This window comes from Neoarius graeffei, chromosome 4 (genome assembly GCF_027579695.1).
Source record: "Neoarius graeffei isolate fNeoGra1 chromosome 4, fNeoGra1.pri, whole genome shotgun sequence".
In the NCBI taxonomy this organism is placed as follows: Eukaryota; Metazoa; Chordata; class Actinopteri; order Siluriformes; family Ariidae; genus Neoarius; species Neoarius graeffei.
Window position 1 is genome coordinate 17,290,040 of NC_083572.1, and position 21,189 is coordinate 17,311,228.

General features: G+C 46.2%; 1 protein-coding gene across 1 annotated transcript in view; it reads left to right on the forward strand.

Annotated features, from left to right (window-relative positions):
* The window catches only part of srp68 (signal recognition particle 68), a 62,388-nt gene extending 44,358 nt beyond the window's left edge, over positions 1-18,030 (forward strand). Inside the window, exons 9-16 of the mRNA XM_060918950.1 lie at positions 477-575; positions 692-759; positions 9,485-9,638; positions 9,875-9,969; positions 10,156-10,285; positions 12,875-12,950; positions 13,070-13,122; positions 15,599-18,030. Of these exons, the coding sequence (XP_060774933.1) occupies positions 477-575; positions 692-759; positions 9,485-9,638; positions 9,875-9,969; positions 10,156-10,285; positions 12,875-12,950; positions 13,070-13,122; positions 15,599-15,826 (903 nt within the window). The 3' untranslated portion in view covers positions 15,827-18,030. The remainder of the gene's footprint in view (positions 1-476; positions 576-691; positions 760-9,484; positions 9,639-9,874; positions 9,970-10,155; positions 10,286-12,874; positions 12,951-13,069; positions 13,123-15,598) is intronic.
* The last annotated feature ends 3,159 nt before the right edge of the window (positions 18,031-21,189 follow it).

Below are 21,189 nucleotides of genomic sequence, written 5' to 3' on the forward strand. Positions count from 1 at the left end.
TTCCTGTGATCAAATTATATCACTGATTTTAAACATCGTCTCTCACCCAGCTTCTCTCTCTCCCCTTTGGAGCTACGAAACCGGGAACCTCGAAGCAGTCAGTCCTGTGTTTTGTTGCACCCTAAAAAGCTACATATACATCTCCTTGCAGAAAGTTCCACTATATATACAGTTGCACACTTTTTTTTACAACAAGCACATTATTCAAAACTTGCGACTTGCCTTGCAGCCAGAACTAGTGTCCAAGTTGCTGTGTGAAAATAAAGCCACGTTCTGACCAATCAAAATCAAGACGGTTTTAAATGGTGTAACCAATAAAGTACTTCCTGACACGTTTAAGACGTTTGATTTTCAAACCAGGTTTTGGAAAACCACAAACACGTGGGATCTCACACTTCTTCGTTTCCAACAATAAACTGTTCTAATAGCTGTCTAATGACTCGTGTAATATGAATATTTGTGCGTTTCTCTGTCAGGCAGCCAATAATGAGACGAAAGAGCGTCTGTATGAGACTCTATTGGCTGAGTGCAGAGACACCATCCAGGCTGTGAGAGAGGAACTGCGCACCGATGTGGTAAGAACACACTGCTTTTCAGCATGCACGTATTCTAGCGTCAGGTTGTGTGAGAACAAGATGGAAGAAGGAACAAAAAAAAAATGTATACCTGCTTGTGTGTTTGACCCGGACAGAAGCAGAGAGAGAGGGCTGCAGACAGCGCAGAGAGCGGAAAAGTCTCCAACCTGCAGTACCTGCACAGGTTAGTGTCTGTGTGTGTGAGAGAGAGACAGGATATGTGCCGTAACGCAGTAGTTCAGATTTGTAAGGGTATTTGTGTGGCTATATTGACTTCGAGTTACTGAGCAAAATATTACCCTGTCAAAATGCATCTATGTGCTTATCTGATGCAAACGCAGAGGGATTGATCACACGTTTCTCGTGAAAGAATTTAAATCGACCCTTGTAAAGGTGTAGTGATGGAAGGTATTAGTTGTATTCAAGGGGACATTTTTACCCCAGGTTGACACAGTTCGCTGAGGTTTTAATGAAATGTCTGTGACATTGGGTCAAAACGTGACTTTTTTTTTTTTTTTTTCCGTTTCCGGTTGAGAGTACGTCGTGCACGTTCTGGCTGCCGCTTCTCACCAGAGCTTTTATTTTATTTCTTATTCTATTTTTTTTCCTGTGTGTTTGTGTAGTTTGAGTGTTTTTGTCCGCTGGTTGTGGTGTAGCTCCGGACCTAGTTTTGGGCGTTGGTTCCCTCCAGGCCTTGGTTTGCCGTGGGCAATGCCTGTACTCCCAGCTGTGGACTGCAGTGAGCTCGTTGCTCATTTTACATCGTGGTTGTCCAGCGCTCTGCGGTGTAACTCTTGGCGTGATGTTCCGAGCGATGTTGCTCGGTGGTGTCGCGGCAGCTGTGCAGGCGGTTTGGGACACACCAGCACGCTGCGTGGCGGAGCTTCTCTGCTCACTGTGTGGATCCATGGCGTGGTGTTCGAGCTATTGTTGCTGACGGCGTCACGGTGGCGGTGCTGCAGATGTGGGACTTGTTTTCGTACGCCTTTTGGTGGGACTGTGGTTGCTGCACCACGGGAATTACATCCTGACCCCTACTTGGTGGACTTTTTTTATTTATTTTTTTCTTTCAATAATTGTAAAACGTCCTTGGGTTTTTTGAAAGGCGTTATATAAATTTAACATTATTATTAAAAGATCGCAAGGATAAAACGCCACAGCTCCCTTCTCACCCTGTCTAAACAGCCCTGTTCCAAACGGCTGATTTGAGCGCCTGTTCCTTTAAATGATAATGAGCCACTGCTCATCCCCCCCCCCATCTTCTACCAGCCAATCAGGAAGCAGTTTCCTCATGATTATTCGTTCGCAAAAGGCGGTCCTCAAGCCCTGAGCGGAGACACTCAGATCAGAGGGTGGGATGAGAAGTCAAATCTGAACGTGGTGTTGAAGCGCACGTTTTCTGAAATTGGCAGAACAATAGAAACTGACCGGGCGCCTCGTTTCAGAGTTTGTCGGTTGGTGGAATCCCGATACCCAAATGTACAGCCCTGTTTCCAAAAAAGTTGGGACACGGGGTAAAATGTGTTGATTTTTGCAATTCGTGGAAACCCTGTATTTCATTGAAAATAGGATGAAGACAACATATCAAATGGTGAAACTGAATTTTTTTTTTTTTTTTTTAAGACTTAGTTCTATTTCGTTTCTACTGACCGCCAGAGGCGGTGCTTTCAGCACATGGATATCCATCACACGAACGTGCAGGTCGAGTAATAGTAACAACAAAGTCACGTGTGACCTGGGTGACGTCACCCCGTGACCCCGGCATAAAAGACCGGTAAACCCAGGAAGTGACCTCTTACATCTTCTCGCGTTTGCAGGTTGCGAGTTGGATTGAAATTTGGACAAAGCGCTGTGGTAGTTTCGTTACCCGTAGGGTTGGGGCTGTGCTTATGCATCCTCCAAGAAACTGCGCTAAGTCCACCAACTCTTGTCGTTATATTCGTATTGATTTATTACTCCGTAAGCTGAGCGCTCTCGCTCGGTGGAGTTAGCTGATTAGCCCTCCGGGGCGGTGTCCTCACCGCTGGAGGCCGGCTTGTTTTCGCTTCAGGTAAGCGGGTTTCATTTATTTAAATTAAAGCGGCGTTCCTCTCGCCGCTGTTTATCAGTTCTGCGGCGCTCGGCGCCTATCCTTGTTAATATTATTAACCACCTTGTTTTGTGTAGCCTCGCCACCGGCCTGTTCACAGGCCGGCTGTCTTGTGTGTTGTATTCGTATTGATTTATTACTCCGTTAAGCTGAGCGCTCTCGCTCGGTGGAGTTAGCTGATTAGTCCTCCGGGGCGGTGTCCTCACCGCTGGAGGCCGGCTTGTCTTCATTCAGGTAAGCGGTTTTCATTCATTTAATTTAAAGCGGTGGTTCTCGCCGCTGTTTATCAGTTCTGTGGCGCACTGCGCCTATCTTTGTTAATATTATTAACCGCCTTATTTTGTGTAGCCTTGTCTCCGGCCTGCTCACAGGCCGGCGGTCTTGTGTTGTATTGTTTGTTACTCCGTTAAGCTGAGCGCTCTCGCTCGGTGGAGTTAGCTGATTAGTCCTCCGGGGCGGTGTCCTCACCGCTGGAGGCCGGCTTGTCCTCATTCAGGTAAGCGGTTTTCATTTATTTAATTTAAAGCGGTGTTCCTCGCCGCTGTTTATCAGTTCTGTGGCACACTGCGCCTATCTTTGTTAATATTATTAACCGCCTTATTTTGTGTAGCCTTGTCTCCGGCCTGCTCACAGGCCGGCGGTCTTGTGGGTTGTACTCGTATTGTTACTCCGTTAAGCCGAGCGCTCTCGCTCGGTGGAGTTAGCTGACTAGCCCTCCGGGGCGGTGTCCTCGCCACTGGAGGCTGGCTTGTTGTCGCCCAGGTAAGCGGTTTTCATTCATCTAAATTAAAACGGTGTTTCTCGCCGCTGCTTATCAGTGCTGTGGCGCACGGCGCCTATCCTTGTTAATATTCCCGACCACGGGTGTGTTCGCCCGGTCGTTTTTCATTACCGCCTGATTGTTTATTTTGGGCTGCTTACTTGGGGTGTTCTCGCCCTATTTTTTAAGTTCCCTTCTGCCAGCCAGGCGTCATGGACCTCTTCTCTCGCTGCGCCAACTGCCGGTCCCCCTCGAACCGGAGGACGGCCACCGCGAGTGCCCCTCATGCCTGGGTATTGATCACCTGCGGCAGGGGCTGACGGACATGGCCTGCGCAGACTGCATGTGCCTGAGCGTGGCTGCGCGGACCGCCAGGCTGGCTCGGCTGGATTCTCCGTCTGACATCCCCCGGGCCTCGGGGGGACAGGACACGGTGTCGGCTGCAGCAGCGGGGCCCAGCAAGCGCCGTGGGTTCCCCCACACGTCTTCGCTTTTAAGGCGAAAAAGAAGCGCTCGGGCGATTTGGCTCAGAAGGTGGAGGTGATGTCCACCGAGCTGGAGGAGATGAAGGCCCTGCTGGCGAATCTTCAGCCTCCGCCACAGGGGGCAGTGTTCCCGCTGCAGGGCCCTGGCGGCAATGCAGGACACCCCTACCTATGGCCTCCTGCAGATGCCCAACATTGAGAAGCGGCTTTCATTCATTTAAATTAAAGCGGTGTTTCTCACCGCTGTTTATCAGTTCTGTGGCGCACAGTGCCTATCCTTGTTAATATTATCAACCGCTTGTTTTGTGTAGCCTTGTCTCCGGCCTGCTCACGGGCCGGCTGTCTTGTGTGTTATATTCGTATTGTTTGTTACTCCGTTAAGCTGAGCGCTCTCGCTCGGTGGAGTTAGCTGACTAGCCCTCCGAGGCGTGTCCTCGCTGCTGGAGGCCGGTTTGTTGTCGCTCAGGTAAGCGGTCTTCATTCATTTAAATTAAAGCGGTGTTTCTCGCCGCTGTTTATCAGTTCTGTAGCGCACGGCGCCATCCTTGTTAATATTCCCGACCACGGGTGTGTTCGCCCGGTCGTTTATTTTTTATTTCCGCCTGATAGTTTATTTTGGGCTACTTACTTGGAGCGTTCTCGCCCTATTTGAGTTCCCTTCTGCCAGCCAGGTGTCATGGACCCCCAGACGCTGGAGGGGACGAGCGCGGCATCACGGGAGCTGTGTGACACGGCTCCAGGCCTTTGCCTACTCGTCGCGGGAACTGGGCCGGCTGATGTCGTATCTCACCCTCGGCCGCCAGCAGATATGGCGGGCACAGTCCCCTCTGGCCGAGCCCGACCGGCGTGTGCTGCACTCTCTCCCTGTTGTCCCCGGGGAGCTGTTTGGCGAAGCCACTCAGCAAGCCCGGGATCGGAGTGCCCAGGTCATCTAGGCGTAACAGCAGTTCGCTGGCCCCCGCCAGGCCCACCACCATGGCAATGCTGCCCAGTCCTTCAGGGGGCCCACACCGACTCTGTCTCGGCCACGCACCCGCCAGGAGACCAGACGGGTTGATGACTTTCGCCACCCCCACCACCTCCCGGACCCGCGGTGCCGCCCCCTACACCCAGTCCACTCCTCGTCGCCCCCATGGTGACCGACGGGGGCGCTCTGGACGGCGCTGACATCAGCGCGCCGGCGGTCGGCCGCTTTTCCAGCGAACAGCTCCAAAGCTGGAGAGCGTTGACCCCTGGGTGCTGGTGACCCTCACCGAGGGTTACCGCATCCAGTTCTGCCGCTGTCCACCACGTTTCATGGGGTCAAACACCACCGTGAGCCATCCGGGGAAGTCCCTCGTCCCCCGGCAGGAAATCGCCGCCCTCCTGGAGAAAGGAGCAGTCTCTCCCGTCGACAGGCAGAGACAGCAAGGTGGGTTCTACTCCAGGTATTTTCTGGTTCCGAAGGACGGCGGTATCCGCCCGATCCTCGACCTGAGGTCCCTCAATTCCCACTTGAGGACCATGAGATTCCGCATGCTGCGTACAGTGGATATCTTACACCACATCCAGGCGGGCGACTGGTTTGTCACCTTCGACCTGAAAGACGCCTACTTCCATGCTCCCATTGTGCCACACCACAGGCAGTTCCTGCGGTTTGCCTTCGAGGGCCAGGCTTTCGAGTTCAATGTTCTGCCCTTTGGGATATCGCTGGCACCCCGTGTGTTCACCGGATGTGCGGCAGCGGCATCGGCACTACTTCAGGCAAGGGGTTTGCGTGTCCTGCCCTACCTGGACGACTGGCTTGTCTGTTCACGGTCAGCAGCTCAGGCCCGCACCAACATCGCGACTGTGCTCTCGCATGTCGTAGAGCTGGGGCTCAGGGTGAATTACAAGAAGAGCTCGCTGGTGCCCAGCCGGGAGACGACTTTCTTGGGCATGCACCTGGATTCGAGGTCGTTGATGGTAACTCCCTCCCAGACCAGGATCCACAACATCCGCCTACTGCTTGGCCGCTTCGGACGGGGTAGGTCACTCGCCCTGAAGACCTTTCAGCGCCTGCTGGGCATGCTTACGGCAGCCTCCTCTCTGGTCCCGCTGGGACTTCTGGACTTATGCCGCTTCAGAGGTGGTTCAACGGTCTCCACCTCCACCCGGTGCTGCACGGGCGCAGCACATCAACGTGCTGGAGCTACGGGCTGTGTTCCTCGGCCTACAGCACTTCCTCCTAGGCCTGACCGGTAGACACGTTCTGGTGCGGACGGACAACGCTACGGTAGTGTACTACATCAACCACCAGGGAGGCACAAAGTCCCTCCAGTGCTTGGAAGTGGCTGGCCAACTTCTGCGGTGGGCCCATCGACATCTCTTGAGCCTGTGTGCCATGTACTTGCCAGGCACTGCCAACAGGGCAGCAGATCTGCTGTCCCGCCAGGACCCCGATCCCGGGGAATAGAGACTCAACCCAGCGGTGGTTCTCGCCATCTGGGAACGTTTTGGCAGGGCAGAGGTGGACCTCTTTGCCTGCCAGGAGTCGACACACTGCCCTTTGTGGTTCAGCCTCCACGGCCCCAGTCCCCTGGGCCAGGATGCGCTGGCGCATGCTTGGCCGAGGCAACTGCTGTATGCCTCCCCCCCTCTGCTGCTGATCGTGCCAACCCTACACAGGGTTGCGATGGACCACCACGGGCTGCTGCTTGTCGCCCCCCCGGTGGCCGGGCAGAGTGTGGTTCCCAAGTTGCTGCAACTTCTGAACGGCGACCCCTGGTGCCTGCCAGTGAGGACTGACCTGCTATCACAGCTGGGAGGGCAGATCTGGCACCCGGATCCAGCCCGTCTGCAGCTCTGGGTATGGCCGCTGAAGGGCCGGACCCCCTGCGAGGTCCTTGTGAGCCGGCAGTGGTCAATACCATTGCAAGCTCTCGGGCACCCCCCACCAATGCCCTCTATGCCAACAGATGGAGGCTTTTCTCCAACTGGTGCTTAACTCGGGGGGAGGAGCCTACATGCTGCCCCCTGCCGACCATTTGACTGTTCCGCCAGTCTCTGCTTTGATAAGGGTCTTACCCCTGCCACCATCAAGGTCTATGCAGCTGCCATCTCTGCTCAGCATGCCAGAGTTGGGGGAAGGACCGTGGGGTCCCACACCTTGGTGGCACGTTTCTTGAAGGGTGCTCTCCGGTTGAGACCCCCCCGATGGAGCCGGGTACCCACATGGGACCTTCATTGGTGCTGCAGGCTCTCTGCGACGCACCGTTCTGAGCCCCTGCTCACAGCAGACATTTCATGGCTCTTCCTGAAGACTGCTTTTCTTCTGGCCATTACATCGACGAGGCGCGTCGGGGAACTACACGCGCTGTCAGTCAGTGGGGAGTGCCTGCAGTGGCACTCCGGCGACAGTGGGGTCACCCTGTGGCCTAACCCCTCTTTCCTCCCAAAGACCCTCTCTGCTACCTTCGTCAACCAGCCCCTTAGCCTTGCGGCGTTCGAGGCGGGCCATGGTGAGAGGTCGGAACTTTTGTGCCCAGTTCGCGCCCTCAGGGTGTACGTGTCGCGTACAGAGGGCTTCCGTAGGAGTGACGCCCTGTTTCTGTGCCACACAGGACCGTCGAGGGGTCTGGCGCTCTCTAAGCAGAGGCTATCCAAGTGGATAGTCGAGGCCATATTACATGCCTACAGGCACAGTGGCTTCCCGATTCCTCCGGCTGCCAGGGCGCACTCTGCACGGGGCGTGGTAGCCTCATGGGCATCACTGAAGGGCGTGCCCCTTTCAGACATATGCAGCGCAGCCTCCTGGGCTTCCAGCTGCACCTTCACCAGGTTTTACCGTCTTAATGTCGTCCCACATAATCCTGTGGCGACGGCTGTCATTCCAGGCCCGTCGCAGCAGCACTGGGTACGGGTAGGCACTCCTCATGACCTGGTTGGTATTAGTCATCCATGTGCTGAAAGCACCGCCTCTGGCGGTCAGTAGAAACGAAATAGAACGAGGGTTATGTATATAACCGCGGTTCTATGAGTTTCGGATGACCGCCAGAGCTTGGCAGTCACTCGGAGTGTACACGAGAAGATTTGCCAAGAGGTCACTTCCTGGGTTTACCGGTCTTTTATGCCGGGGTCACGGGGTGACGTCACCCAGGTCACACGTGACTTTGTTGTTACTATTACTCGACCTGCACGTTCGTGTGATGGATATCCATGTGCTGAAAGCACCGCCTCTGGCGGTCATCCGAAACTCATAGAACCGCGGTTATATACATAACCCTCGTTTTTATTTCAGTTTCATTCAAAATCATATATACAGAATCCTATTCATCATAACTGCTGTTTTTAAGTTTTTCAATACACATGGTCACAACTATGGTACAACAAGGGAGACGGAGACTATAATGACAAAGAAAATATAAAACAATTGAATAAAACAATTGAATAAAACAAGATAATAGAATTAAAAAAAAAATCAGATTAATAATACAGATCGGATTCATATTGTATGGGTTCCACACTATAACAGTATACCCATGGCAGGCCTCCACCTTCTAGTGAAATATATATCTTTTTGAAGTCTCATGAAAAGTTTTGTTCCATTTGAGGTTTCCTTTATTTTTTCCGTCCACATATTGTATGTTGGAGGGTCAGGCTTTAACCACCTTAAGCCTCAGTCACAACCGGCCGTATGTGCTCCTACGGCCGGTCTACGTGCAAAAAACCGCAAGAAACGCACGGAGGGCGCGCGTGACGTGCTGATTTTCGAGCCGTAGACTGGCCGCAGACCGGCCGCAGAGGTTCTTTGTCATGTCAAACAAACTCTACGGGCGCTTACGGTTTTTTCAGGTTGCAAGACAAACTTGCGGCCAACGTGCGTCTTTCTCCATGAACAAAAAAAAACCGCGGTGATTTGGGAAACGCCAAAAATCGCACAGCCAAAAAAAATTGTACGTCTGGTTGTGACCTAGGCTTTACTGTAATGCATTTAATTGCTGTTGCTAGCAGTATTTGTAAAAGGGTTTTTTTTTGTTTTTTTTTTGGGTGGCTCTTCCTTTGATGCCTCTTGGTAATAGACCTAGTAGAGCCACCATTGGGTCAATTTGTAATATTTCCACCAAATACTTTTTCAAACACCTCCTCCCAGAATGTTTCCAGTTTCGGGCATAACCGAAGTATGTGGATCTGATTGCTAATGTGTGGGCCACAGTTTCTCCAGCATTTGAGCGTGTGATGCTAAAGTTAGCCATAATTTCAGGTGTCCAAAAGAACCTCATGATTACCTTCCGTTTAAATTCCCTCCAAAAATGCTCATTTTGATGCCTACAACACCACCATCTCCCCCCCCCCCCCCCCCCCAAAAAATAAAAGTTAGGACGGGGCATGTTTACTGCTGACTTTAGTTATTTTTACAGCAGGAACAGTAACAAAATGCACCTCTGTATCTAGCTACACTGGCAAATTAATAATTTGGAGCATCTTTTTGTGGGTGTGCGCATGAATTCAACCAGAGAAAAGTTCTGTGGGGTATTTTTAAGCTGTTCAAACTGAATCGTTTGTTAGTGCGAGTCGATTTGTACTGTGTAGTGTGTGTGTGTGTGTGCACGTGCAGCTATTTAACCTATATAAAGCTGTGGACGGTGGTGAAGAGAAACGAGAGCATGGCCCAGGTGCTGCAGGCCAAACTGAAGGAACCACAGACAGACGAGAGCAAGAGAGGACCGCGACCCCAAGACCTGATCCGGCTTTACGAGATCATTTTGCAGGTACGGCACCGTTACCGAAGACCTTATCCGGCTCTCCCTGTCCTTGCTTTTGGGACTTGACGGGACCAAATTCACCTGTTGAATATGGACAGGTTTAGGATGACTTTTTAAACAGTTCTAAATCTTTAAGTTAGAAATCCGATTGCACAAGTCGAGTCACTTCATTTGAGACGTTTAGAAAGCAGATTTTACGTCTTTGTGTAGCTTCTGTAATTTTTCCTGTATTTTTTTGGCAGAGCCTGGCAGAGCTGTCGACCTTGCAAGGATTGGAGGAGGACCATGTCTTCCAGAAAGAGGTGGCACTTAAGACGCTGGTTTACAAAGCTTACAGGTGTGTATGTGGGGGGGGGGCTCTCATTACTGACACACCCTCGCAGAGTTATCTAGGCTTTACTTTAAGCAAGCGTCCTACCACCACATTTCTGGAATAGTTGAAATTCTGACGCGCTTCAGCTTTGTTACACGTTTACCTTTTACTACACACAATGACTGACTGTCTTGTCCCGTAATTGTTCAGGTGCTTCTTCATCGCCCAGTCATACGTCGTTGTAAAGAAGTGGAGAGAGGCATTGGTTCTATATGAAAGAGTGCTGAAGTACGCCCGAGAGGTCCAGTCCAAGGCCAAAAACCTCAATAATAGCCTCAAGGTACAGCATTTACATCATGTCTTAGAGGCTCATTATAAGGTTAACGGTATCACTTTATGGAGAAAGTAAGCTCGGAGAATGCGTTTCTATTTGTGAGCCTTTTATCAAGGAGGAAGGTTTGCTAGTTACAGTTTTGGTCATGCCCATGTTCAACACTGAATTTATTTGTGAGGTCACGTGCCACAGTAGTGATTAATGCCTCGTATAAAGACATGGTTTTCAGAATTTGCGGTTACTTTTTCATAAGGTTTTTTTTTTTTTTCCTTCGTTAAACCAAGCCTACTAGGTTTAAATGTTAGTTTTATTGTCGCAGTTGTATACGATTTGATCCCTGTACCGATGTTATGGAGAGGTGTGAACCATGTGCCCATCAGGGGGCTCACGCCCCTCCACCTTCCCATCACCCTGCTCACCAGCAGCTAAACACCGAGTCACGATACTCTACAAACAGAAACCCGACAGTGTCCTGACTAATCTAACAAACTTGCGACAATAATTTATTTTAATTGAAAATGTCAGGTAAATCAATTTCCATTTTCCTGGCACAGTGGAATGCCAGTGCAGCGTTAAAGGTTAATGGTATTTTAGATTCTCTTTTAAAGGTACGTTAGCAGAGATGCCTACTAGTACGGATTGGCTGTATTTTGTACGGAAAAGTTACGTAAATACGATGTTACGGCAAACAGTGTTATTCTGTACGGAATTATTATAAAGTCTTAATAAATTCCAGGGAGTTGTTTTTAAATGTCCGAGCGACTTTCTCAATCCATGCGCGATTCACGGCTATTTATTTTTACGGCAACCGCACGTGCTGTGTGTGACATGCGCAGATACCGCACATTTGTTCGCGCTCTTTTCGCTCGGCATCACACACGCATGGTGCTGCTTCTCAATGATGGAAATGAAACGCTCAGTATCGGGACAAGTAAAACACAGGTCTCAGGTGTTCCTCCCATGATGTACGGTAGAATGGCCGTGCATTACACCCAGTCAAAAGGGCAATGGATACGCGCACTGCAAACTGTGTAGAACTGGCATTAACATCACTCATGGTGGTCGCGATGACTACAGGCGGCATGTCAACTCCAAAAAACATATGGAGTATGCTGAAATGGCGAGTCAGGCGGAAAGTAAATCTGGGGGTATCCAGCAGTTTTTTACGAAATCTGCGGATGAAAAGACACGGAACGTGACACGTGCTGAAGCGGTGATGGTTGACCTATGCTTGGAGTTGAACTTGCCAATTAGTGCCATGAAATGTGAGTTAAACTTATTCAGTTTCTTTTTACATGTCTGATTTTTATTCACTGAAATATCAAACACTGGCTGTACTTCTTTTAATTCAAAGTCTTTTCAGTGTTGCAAGTGTAAATGTACATGTAGTATGATCAAAAACAGAATTTTATGATGTGTTGTTGGGATTGTGGCAAAAAATTGATCATTCCACTGTTTTAAATACAATTATAAATGTCATTTTATTCAGTGTCTCTTCTGAAGCATTATGCTGAAGTATTTATATATTGGGACATTAAGATAATGTCGGACTCTCTTTGGCATGAAATAAGAATTTTTTTTTTAAATTTTATTAGAATCCGTTAACAGGTAGAACATTTTGCCAGGCAATATAATATAATATACTTTTGAGGAGTTACATTCAATACCAATGATTGGTAGTCAACCGTAATGTCTGCAAACAGGGAACACTATTGTATTTAGAAAAATGTGATATATTGTATGCTCTAGAAATTTGTTGAGTGGAAATTCAATTGAGATGGCTGCTTGTGTTTTGTTTATTCAATTCACACAAAACAGTACTTTTTAATAATTTAAATCTTAAACATATTGGTATATACACCTCTTTTATAATGGAAATGCGCATAAATTAATGTTACTGAAAGTCATTCCAAAATACTGAAAAATGTTTTCAAGAATACTGAAATTCAAAATTTGGGGTAGGTATCTCTGCGTTAGGTAAAATTTGAAGTGGGTGGGGTTTTTTTTTCTCTTTTTAAACCTCCTTTATAACACCCACATTCCCACCTATGTACACAAAGCTCAGCCCACAAAACTTCGGCTGGTTCAGATTGAGCGTGCTAACTTGAGTTAGTATGAGCACAAACCGTCATGACATCACTTTCAAGCACGCTCGGACTGCCTGTAAGCCACGTTGCAACTTGACAAGCAAACATGCAAAACTACTGTCATGTTGATTGAGGATGTGGAGTCGTGTTGGGGGCGTGTCTACAAAATAACATTTCTGAACTGGGTCTCGTGAGTTTATTGCTCCCCCTCCAAAAAAAAAAACCTTATTAACTTTGAGAGGGAAAATAGTTTGGTAACTGGTTAAAATTGCTGTAACAGAAGTGATGACAGGAACAAACTCCTTTTGCTGACAACTTTGTGTCGTTCCTTAAAAAGTTGGCAGATTTCCAATCGTACAAGACGTGTAATCTTAACCGATTTAACCGAGCACCATTTCATGGATTGTTAGTTGAAAGGAGAACCTTTACCTTGATGTATGGGATGATCAGAATGCCATGGCCTGCCTTGTTTTCTTAACTTTTTTTTTGTGTGTCTTACATTCACAAGGATCTTCCAGATGTTCACGAGCTCATAGCTGAAGTCAACTCTGAGAAATACTCCCTTCAGGCGGCAGCCATTTTGGGTAGGTTTGCATCAGAGTGTTGACCTGAGATGTGTGCAACAGATCACTGTAGAAAAGAGGACATAGTTACCTGCAAGCATTACATAAATGTTTGTCGTGATTTTTATTTATTTTAATAGATAAAGAGGAGGTGGCTGAAGCTCCTGCTCAGCAGCAGGTCAAAGATAACAAGGTAAGAAAAATCGAAACACAAAGCGTGCAACAAACTACAAACGTGGTAGTTTCAGCAGTAAGGGCAGCCTTTACCGAAGGTTAGCAATCAACCAGCATGTTCATTCTTAACTGTCTCAAAACCAGAGCTCATTCCAATGTATTATAGTCTACACACAACTTGGTTTTTATGACCGTCTCAATTCTGGAACGCACACAACTTTTGAGGGGTGGGGATCAGTGGAATGTTGCCGTGCAGACTTGAGTACGTTAAAGACACAGGTGTGTGTGTGTCTAAGTGTAGGGTGCTACAACAGGGCAGGGTTCTACTGTCGAGTAGAGTGTTGCGTCTCATCAGGTGAACTGTTTTTTGTCTGTCTTTTTGTTTGATTTTGTTTTGAACAAATGTCTCAAGGTGCTAACGTGGGAGGTCAGGAATAAATTTCCACTCATGCTGTTGCTTAAAGGGGAACAGAGGGCAATATATAGAGTAAATATAACAATAAAACACACATTAACGAACCTTATTCAAGACTTACAAAAGTTTTTTGTTCTAAGGTTGGAAAGTTATAGTGTTTTGAAAGTAGCTCGAGCAAACCATTTCCGCAGTTTGAACAGCCCGCCATGATAATTTTATCCAATCAGAATGCACGTTCATTTTGTCTGCGTAACACTCATGACGTATGTATGTGCCCAGTTGTGTTGGCTCATTGAGGTTGGGAATAGCACGTGTGAAATACCGGTTTCTGCCTCTTACGACGATTTCGCAAGTCCACGGGTGGCGCCTATCTCATTGCAGCAAATAAATTCTGCTGGACTCGTGAGCAACTCCACATTACATTTTCCGCACGAGCGCCACGCCGTGTCACCTGCACGCAGACGCTCTGCCCCACGCTCGCCACGCCCATGGTCAGCATCAGTCTCATCCTCGCCGTCATCCGAGCTTTCTTCTCTTATTTCATCACCGGAGTCGAGAGTACCTCTCCTAGGTTCAAACTGGTACCCTTCTAAGCCATAGCCTGCTTGCAGTGTGTCTTGCGGGATCTCTTCGTATGATTCGACAGAGCTGTCGCTTTCACTTGATGCGCCCGACGCCATGATTACACGCTTATCTCCTCTATTTCGGAGAGTTCCGCTAGTGCAGTGGGTAGCGCTGACGTCACGGTCTTTTAAAAATGGCGACTCTTGTGCGGTTTAGCGTATAAAGTATTATATTTACAATTACCAAGATATTTAGTTGTTTTCTAGTATATAAATTTGATAGAATACTTAAGAATACGTTACTTTGTCACATCAGCAACTGTATAGATTATATTTGGTACCCCTTTAAAGAAATACCTCATCTGATATCTGGCTATGGCTCATGGTTAGTTTTTCTTTTCCTTTCCTGTACCATTACAAACTAAGAATGCATTCTGGTTAAGACGGACTACTAAAATAGACGCCTATTCAGGCCGTTGCATGAATGCATACGGTGAGGAGCATTAACAAAAACCGAACCTGTCCGACCCATGACTTGGTGTATGGAAATGCTCAGTGCTCGAGGAGTGAAAGCAAGAACGGATAGTATCTTTCCAACTGATCCTAACCTAAGACTTGGATATTTTTTCTAAAAGGGAAAAAGTCCAGAGAAAACCATGGAAGTAAATATCTACGTTTTATTTGTCTCGGAGTTTTAGGTAGTTTGTTGATTTTCTGGTTAAAGGATCACTCCGGCCCTTCTAGCCAGGTGATGTGGACCAATGAACAACCAGCTGATGTCATTCTTCCTTAATCGTTTATAATCAAATGGGCATCCATGCTAATCAACTGAAGGCGTAAAGCGTTGCTGAACTACAATACAAACCACTCATGGATGAGACACTCCTTGAAGTGGCATCTCTGGCAGGTTTCAAACACCCTCCCACATGAATGTATTAGTACTCATTGTTTCATGAATCTGCTCTGCCAAATCTTCCCAATGTTCACTTTTTTTAAAATATTTGTATTAATTACTTTTATAGTACTGCCACAGAAATTCAAAAAAATCAATCACATCCAACATGTGTAATTGACGGAGTGAGATCATATCAGGGTGTTGGTCCACCCTTCAGTCTTAATAGGTCTTGTATTCCATTTCAGTTATTTTTAAGACTTGTATTTTCAGTATTCGATACTCTGTTTAGATCTCTAATAATTGAGCCTGACAAAGAACCTTTAAAGGGAACCAGTCATCTTGTGGGTGACGCCGTATTGTGGAACTAATAAATTTAGTGTACAAGTGTGGAAGAGTAAAGGCAAACAGAACTATGTTGAAATTCGAGAATGTTCCAAGTCCTGGGATGTGCACAAGACGTTCTTTCTGATTTACAGTATACGAATCTACAGTATCCACTGAAGAAAGGGGTGAAACTTGGGTGTAAATGTTTAGGGTACCCATTTATCACAGTTGTCCAGCTCCAATACATAAATTCAGTCCTTCTGTGTCAAACTCATCTGTCCTTCATTTCTTTCCTCAGCCTCTCTGTGAGCGATTGGACACCTTCCATCTTGATCCATCCCTCCTCGGCAAGCAGCCCAATCTTGTCCCGTTTCCGCCAGACTTCCAACCCATCCCGTGCAAGCCTCTGTTCTTTGACCTGGCTCTCAACCACGTGGCCTTCCCACCGCTGGACGATAAGGTGGAGCCGAAGGGCAAGGGCGGCCTCACCGGCTACATCAAGGGCATCTTCGGCTTCGGCAGCTAAATCGAGGCTCGACTCCGCCTCGAACCTGAGAGCTGGAGGGAGTCTGCGCTCGATCTGGACTTGCTTCCTTAATCCCTTCCCTGCCTGTCCATCATATTCTTCTGAAATCAGTTGTTGGTGTCCTTTGCTCCGTGACTTGACAGATCACAGACGTACACGGTGTAGGGTGTACCTGATTCACCAAAGCCCAAATCAACTCCGCAAACACAACGGGTTGTATCGTGTGATGAAAGCACTTGTGTACGAAAATGTGGCCAAATAGGTTTGGGAGAGGAGAACACTAGTTTTTGTATAGTAGTGGTATTGAATTCATCTCCATGGTGGGTTCTACTACATTGTCTAGATCTGTTTTATTTATGCAAGAAGGGCGTAGGGCACGAGGATCGGGGCAATTTCAGACTATTCCAAGCTCAAGGGTCGGTCTTTTCTCCATTTAGTGCAAATGATGGATTTAATTTAGTATCCTTTCAATAATTTTCATTTTAAACTTTGACCAGGTTTAATACACAAGGAAGCCATTGTTTCACAAATGTATACTAGACATCGTAAACCAGGAGGAGGCAGTTTGTCAGTCTGCATCAGGAACTAATAGAACATAACTGGCATATATTAATCATGCAGGAAAACTTGAAAAGAACTCGCACCCCTGTTCCACCAACGTAGAGCCAGTGCTGGTTCATGGCATTAAAAAAAAAAAAAAACCACCATGGAAGTGTTTTGTTTTAAACCATCCAAATAATTTATGTACAGTATAGAGTCCCATGGATAACAATTGTGCACCAGATCATTACTAGGGATGCACTGATGCCTTCCTTTTTAGTTTCTCCCCCAAATTGTGTACTATTGCAACTTGATTTGTGGTACTTGTTGATACGAACCCCAAAACGAGTAACCTGTTTAATACTAAGCAATCAGGGGCATTGTGGAATATTTTGTTTTTCTCTGCAATTTGCTGCTCTGGGCTGCTAGCAATGAGCTCCTCGTTCTCAGACTTGATAGCATCTTTAACACAGAGCACAAGACATCTTGCTGCTCTCCACCGAATCTTATTAAAATACTGCTCTGTGTGTTCAGGTCAGTCGCCCTTGAACTGTCTATTAAAGATGATGATTCATCGCTATGAAGATGTTTTTGTCTCATGAAGGAAGATGACTCATAAGGCACAGTTTGCTTTGTCATCAACTGTGAACTCAATCCAGATCGTCGTTTCTATTTCGCGTTTTGTGTTTATTAGCACAGCAGTGTATGCTACGTTACATGGCATCATGTGGCATTTTATTTTATAAGACCAGTATCTGTATCGATGCGTCCCTAGTTCATTGGAGTTTCCAGTAAAACGATTGACCGTTGATTCATGGTTGCAATATGAATTTTGCTGTATTTTACAACAGTTTTTGAATCCTTGCTCACATCCTTTTTAAAAATATATATATACATGTATATAACTTGCTTTTTACTGGAACTGAACTGATTTGGTACCAACTAATTATCCAGTAGAAGAGCCAGATTAAGCACCAACACTGACACCTTGACTGGCCCATATATGTGGTAAAATCACATCACTGGTCTCCTCAGACATGTGTATTCTCTTAATTACTGTATAATCTAACATTACATTTGAAAAATTATTCGTTTTTTACACATTTAGCAAATACGTGTTCTTCAGTGACTGACTTCAATAGATAGCCATAGAGTGGGAGCCAAGACTTTTCCTAGGTTAGTCATGTAGGGTGTCTCGGTCCTCACTTTTGAGAACCTGCTGAGGGAAATTTTTTATTTTTTATTTTCTCCTCTCCTCCCCTCCCCCATGACTACCAAGTTTACCTGTCTGTGTGGACAGACAGGCGCTGCTGTTGCTCGTATCGACTCGAACCAAAGCAAATCTCTGCCGTCGTTTTTGCATCTCATCTCTTATGGACACCATCTCTACTCTCTCATCTATTTCTATTTTATGATATGTTATTGATCATTTCTGGTTTACATGTTGTATGCTAACTAATTTGCTGGGTTTTTTTTTTTTGTTTGTTTTTTAAATGTTTGAGAGCGATGGTGATTTGTTCGGAGAATGGAGCTGAATGGCTGGCTGAAAAATGTTTTCTGCTGTGATGAGTTAAAATTGTCTCCAAGATATTACATGAAATGAAAATTGGTTTAAGTGCTCCTGATTTACGGTAAAAAGAATAAACTAGGAATGAAGTGCTGAATGGTGTTGCTTTGTTCAAGAGCATCTACTGGGTGGGATTGAGTTGTTCTGTTAAGGTTGGGTCAATATAAAAAATTTAAAACGTGTTGATGAAATGGAAGATTTTAATTCAAGTCCATGTTTAGCCAGTACCACTGTAAAACTTCTATCTCGTCACGACCACCAAACATTACATGTACAGTACCAACCAGCTTTGGACACACCTAATACAGTGGTTTATTTTTATTAAGTTACTTCATGTCTTTTAATGATGGATGTCATTTCTCTTTACTTAGTCGAGCAGTTCTTGACCTATGGATTACTGCAGTTGTGGAATAGGGCTATTTACTGTTCGATCTCAAACGCCCATTAAGAAGGCAAGATATTTCGCTAATTTTGACGAGACGCACATGTTAATTGAAGAGCGTTCCAGGTGACTACCTCATGAAGCTGGTTAAGATAATGCCAATAGTGTACAAAGCGTCAAGGTAAAGGCTGAATACTTTGAAGAATCTAAAATCTGAAACATTTCATAGTTTTGATGTCTTCAGTATTGTTGTACGACGTAGAAAGTACAGAAAAACCTATAAATGAACAGGTGTGTCCAAACAGACTGGTACTGTAGCGTAAATGAATTTGCTCTGACAGTTTAGTTGCGTCATCTCCATGCAAGACAACTGGGATATCCTTCTAATATACTTCATCCAATACACAAGTTAAAGGTTCTGACTGCCAAGTTGAATTCTGGGCAAAATGTTCCATTTCTATTGCTGTTGGAGTTTTGAGAGATTTCACTGCCGCACGCACGCTGTGTATCCTATGTGTAAATGTTTTGCCGAGATAAAAAGCGTCCCACCTTTTACGATTCTAGAGACTGCCGAAGCAAGCGAGCAACAACATCACGGGACCATCGTGGGGCGTTTGACCTACTTTTAACCAAAAGTTGGTATGGGCAAACTTGACTCTCCTGCCAGTGGAAAAGAAAAGGAAAGCCTGCCTAGTGAGTGCAACTGCAAAACTAGATGACGTGTCATTTTTCTGGACCGATAAAGAAGTCATTCTAGCTCGCGCTTAGCTATCTTAGCCTTAGAACGCATGGGCTCGACTCCATGGTAGCGAGTATGGAGTTATGCACCTAATGTTTTGATCTTGCAGAGAAAGAAGCGATGTACTCGTCTTTTGCTTCACGGCTCCATTTGTGAACGTCAACCACAAGTTACATCCCTGCGACTCAAAACTCTGAGGTCGATGCAGAGTCGCAATGTTTTCCGCATGTCACTGTCTTGGTGTGATGCAGTTCCATAGTTATGCTAGTTAGTTAAAGCTCCTTGCATTTGGCTGTTTCCGTAGGGCCATACTGTTTACCTCAAGAGGGAGGATATTCGGTCCCAAAACGGAGAAAAGCAAGCCTCAGTGCATCTTGTCCACATGATATTGTTCAGGCGAGAGACACAGGAAAACGCCAGGCACAACTTAAAACAATTTGAAAATTTTAGATGACTTTGCAGTCAGCACCTTTAACCACTTAAATCATCTCAAACTACACCTAGTCTACCTGCCTATTCCATATATATGTAAACTAATGTATACCCACGACTGGCTACATTACATTTGGAGTATTTATCAGATGTCCTCCTCTGGAGTAACGGAAGGAAGTGCTTTGTAGTCTCCTTCAAAATTATCATGGCAGTTCAATAGGTCAGGGTCGAAAAATACAGCCAAGCTAAAACCCAATTTGAGAGAAATTAGTAAGATAGCACTTTATTGCTTTTGAGGGGAAATTTGTGTCCCAGTAAAATACACAATAAAATATTGAATTTAATATTCATCTATGTGTTAAGGTATAGGAAGTACAGTAGATTGTTTAGTACAGCAAGAGAAAACAAGGTTTTGTTTTGTTTTTTTTTTTCTCCTTGGCAGCTAGATGGTTGGCTGTGCATCCATCCAAGGTTTTCATATTGTAACCAGCAGATGAATTGATCCACACAAGATCAAAGTCACAAATTTCTGAAAGTTTTTTCTTCAATAGCTTCCTTCCTATATTTTAAGGGTATTTCAATACAAATTAGTCACAAGAAGGACTAAAAGAGGAAGAATCCATGTTTTGAAGGCAACCAAGGGAAGTTAATTTCATGACCAATGTGCCAGGGCTGAGAAGAGTCTTGTTGCATGTCTTAAAAATGTTAAATTAAGCTTGTATACCTTGAGGAATGGTGGGTCCATTTGAGCTAGGCTCGAGGTTTGAAGGAGCTTGGTGCAGAATGCGGTGTGATAAGCACTTTCGGGTAGGTGTGGCTCTATTTCTGGCTTTGTTGGCAAGCATCAGTGTCTTAAATGTGATGTGGGCAGCTAGAGGAACCTAGTGGAGGGAATGCAGCAATGGAGTGATGTGGGAGATCTTGGGGAGACTGAAAACAAGTCTTACAGATTCATTCTGGATCAATTGCAAGGGTCAGGTGGCATGCAGGAGCGAGTTGCAGTAGCTCAATCTGGAAATGACAAAGGACTGAACAGTCATCTGAGAGGCATCCTTGGATAGAAATGTCCAGATCTTCCTGATATAAAATAGAAACCTGCATGGCTGGTCCTGGTTGCCAAGTGCAATTAGAGAAGGGGTAGTTGATTGTCCAGAATTATCCCAAAGATATTTCCATTGCTGTGTGGTGTGATCTTGACGTGGGGTTGCTTCTCCACGATACAGCAGCTTAGTCTTGTTTGGGTTTATTTTCAGATGGTAAGCTGCCATGTTTGCCATGGCATATGGAGATCAGAGCAGAAACATGAGTGTCTGAAGGAGGAAAAGAGAGAATGAGTGAGGTATCATCAGCATAGCCATGGTATACAGAACCATGTATGGACACTACCTTACAAATACCCCTTTTCGACCAACAGGGAACAGGTTCTGTTCTTGTTCGTGCACCATTTTTTTAAACTGTTCAGAGCATTTCAACCAAAAATAAATTGGTTCAGAACCTGAAAAGTTGGTTCCCAGCTGGAACCAAAATATAGGTGGCTTGTCCAGTGTGAACCGTGACCTCATCAGTGGGCACCATTAATTTGTCATTAGAGGAAGCGGAGCACAGCAATGGAGAACAGGATGGAAAAGGATACATTTTCAGAAAAAATGGACCAAAAACAAGTATCTGCAATAACAGAACAAAAGCTTGCTATTACTGTTTAC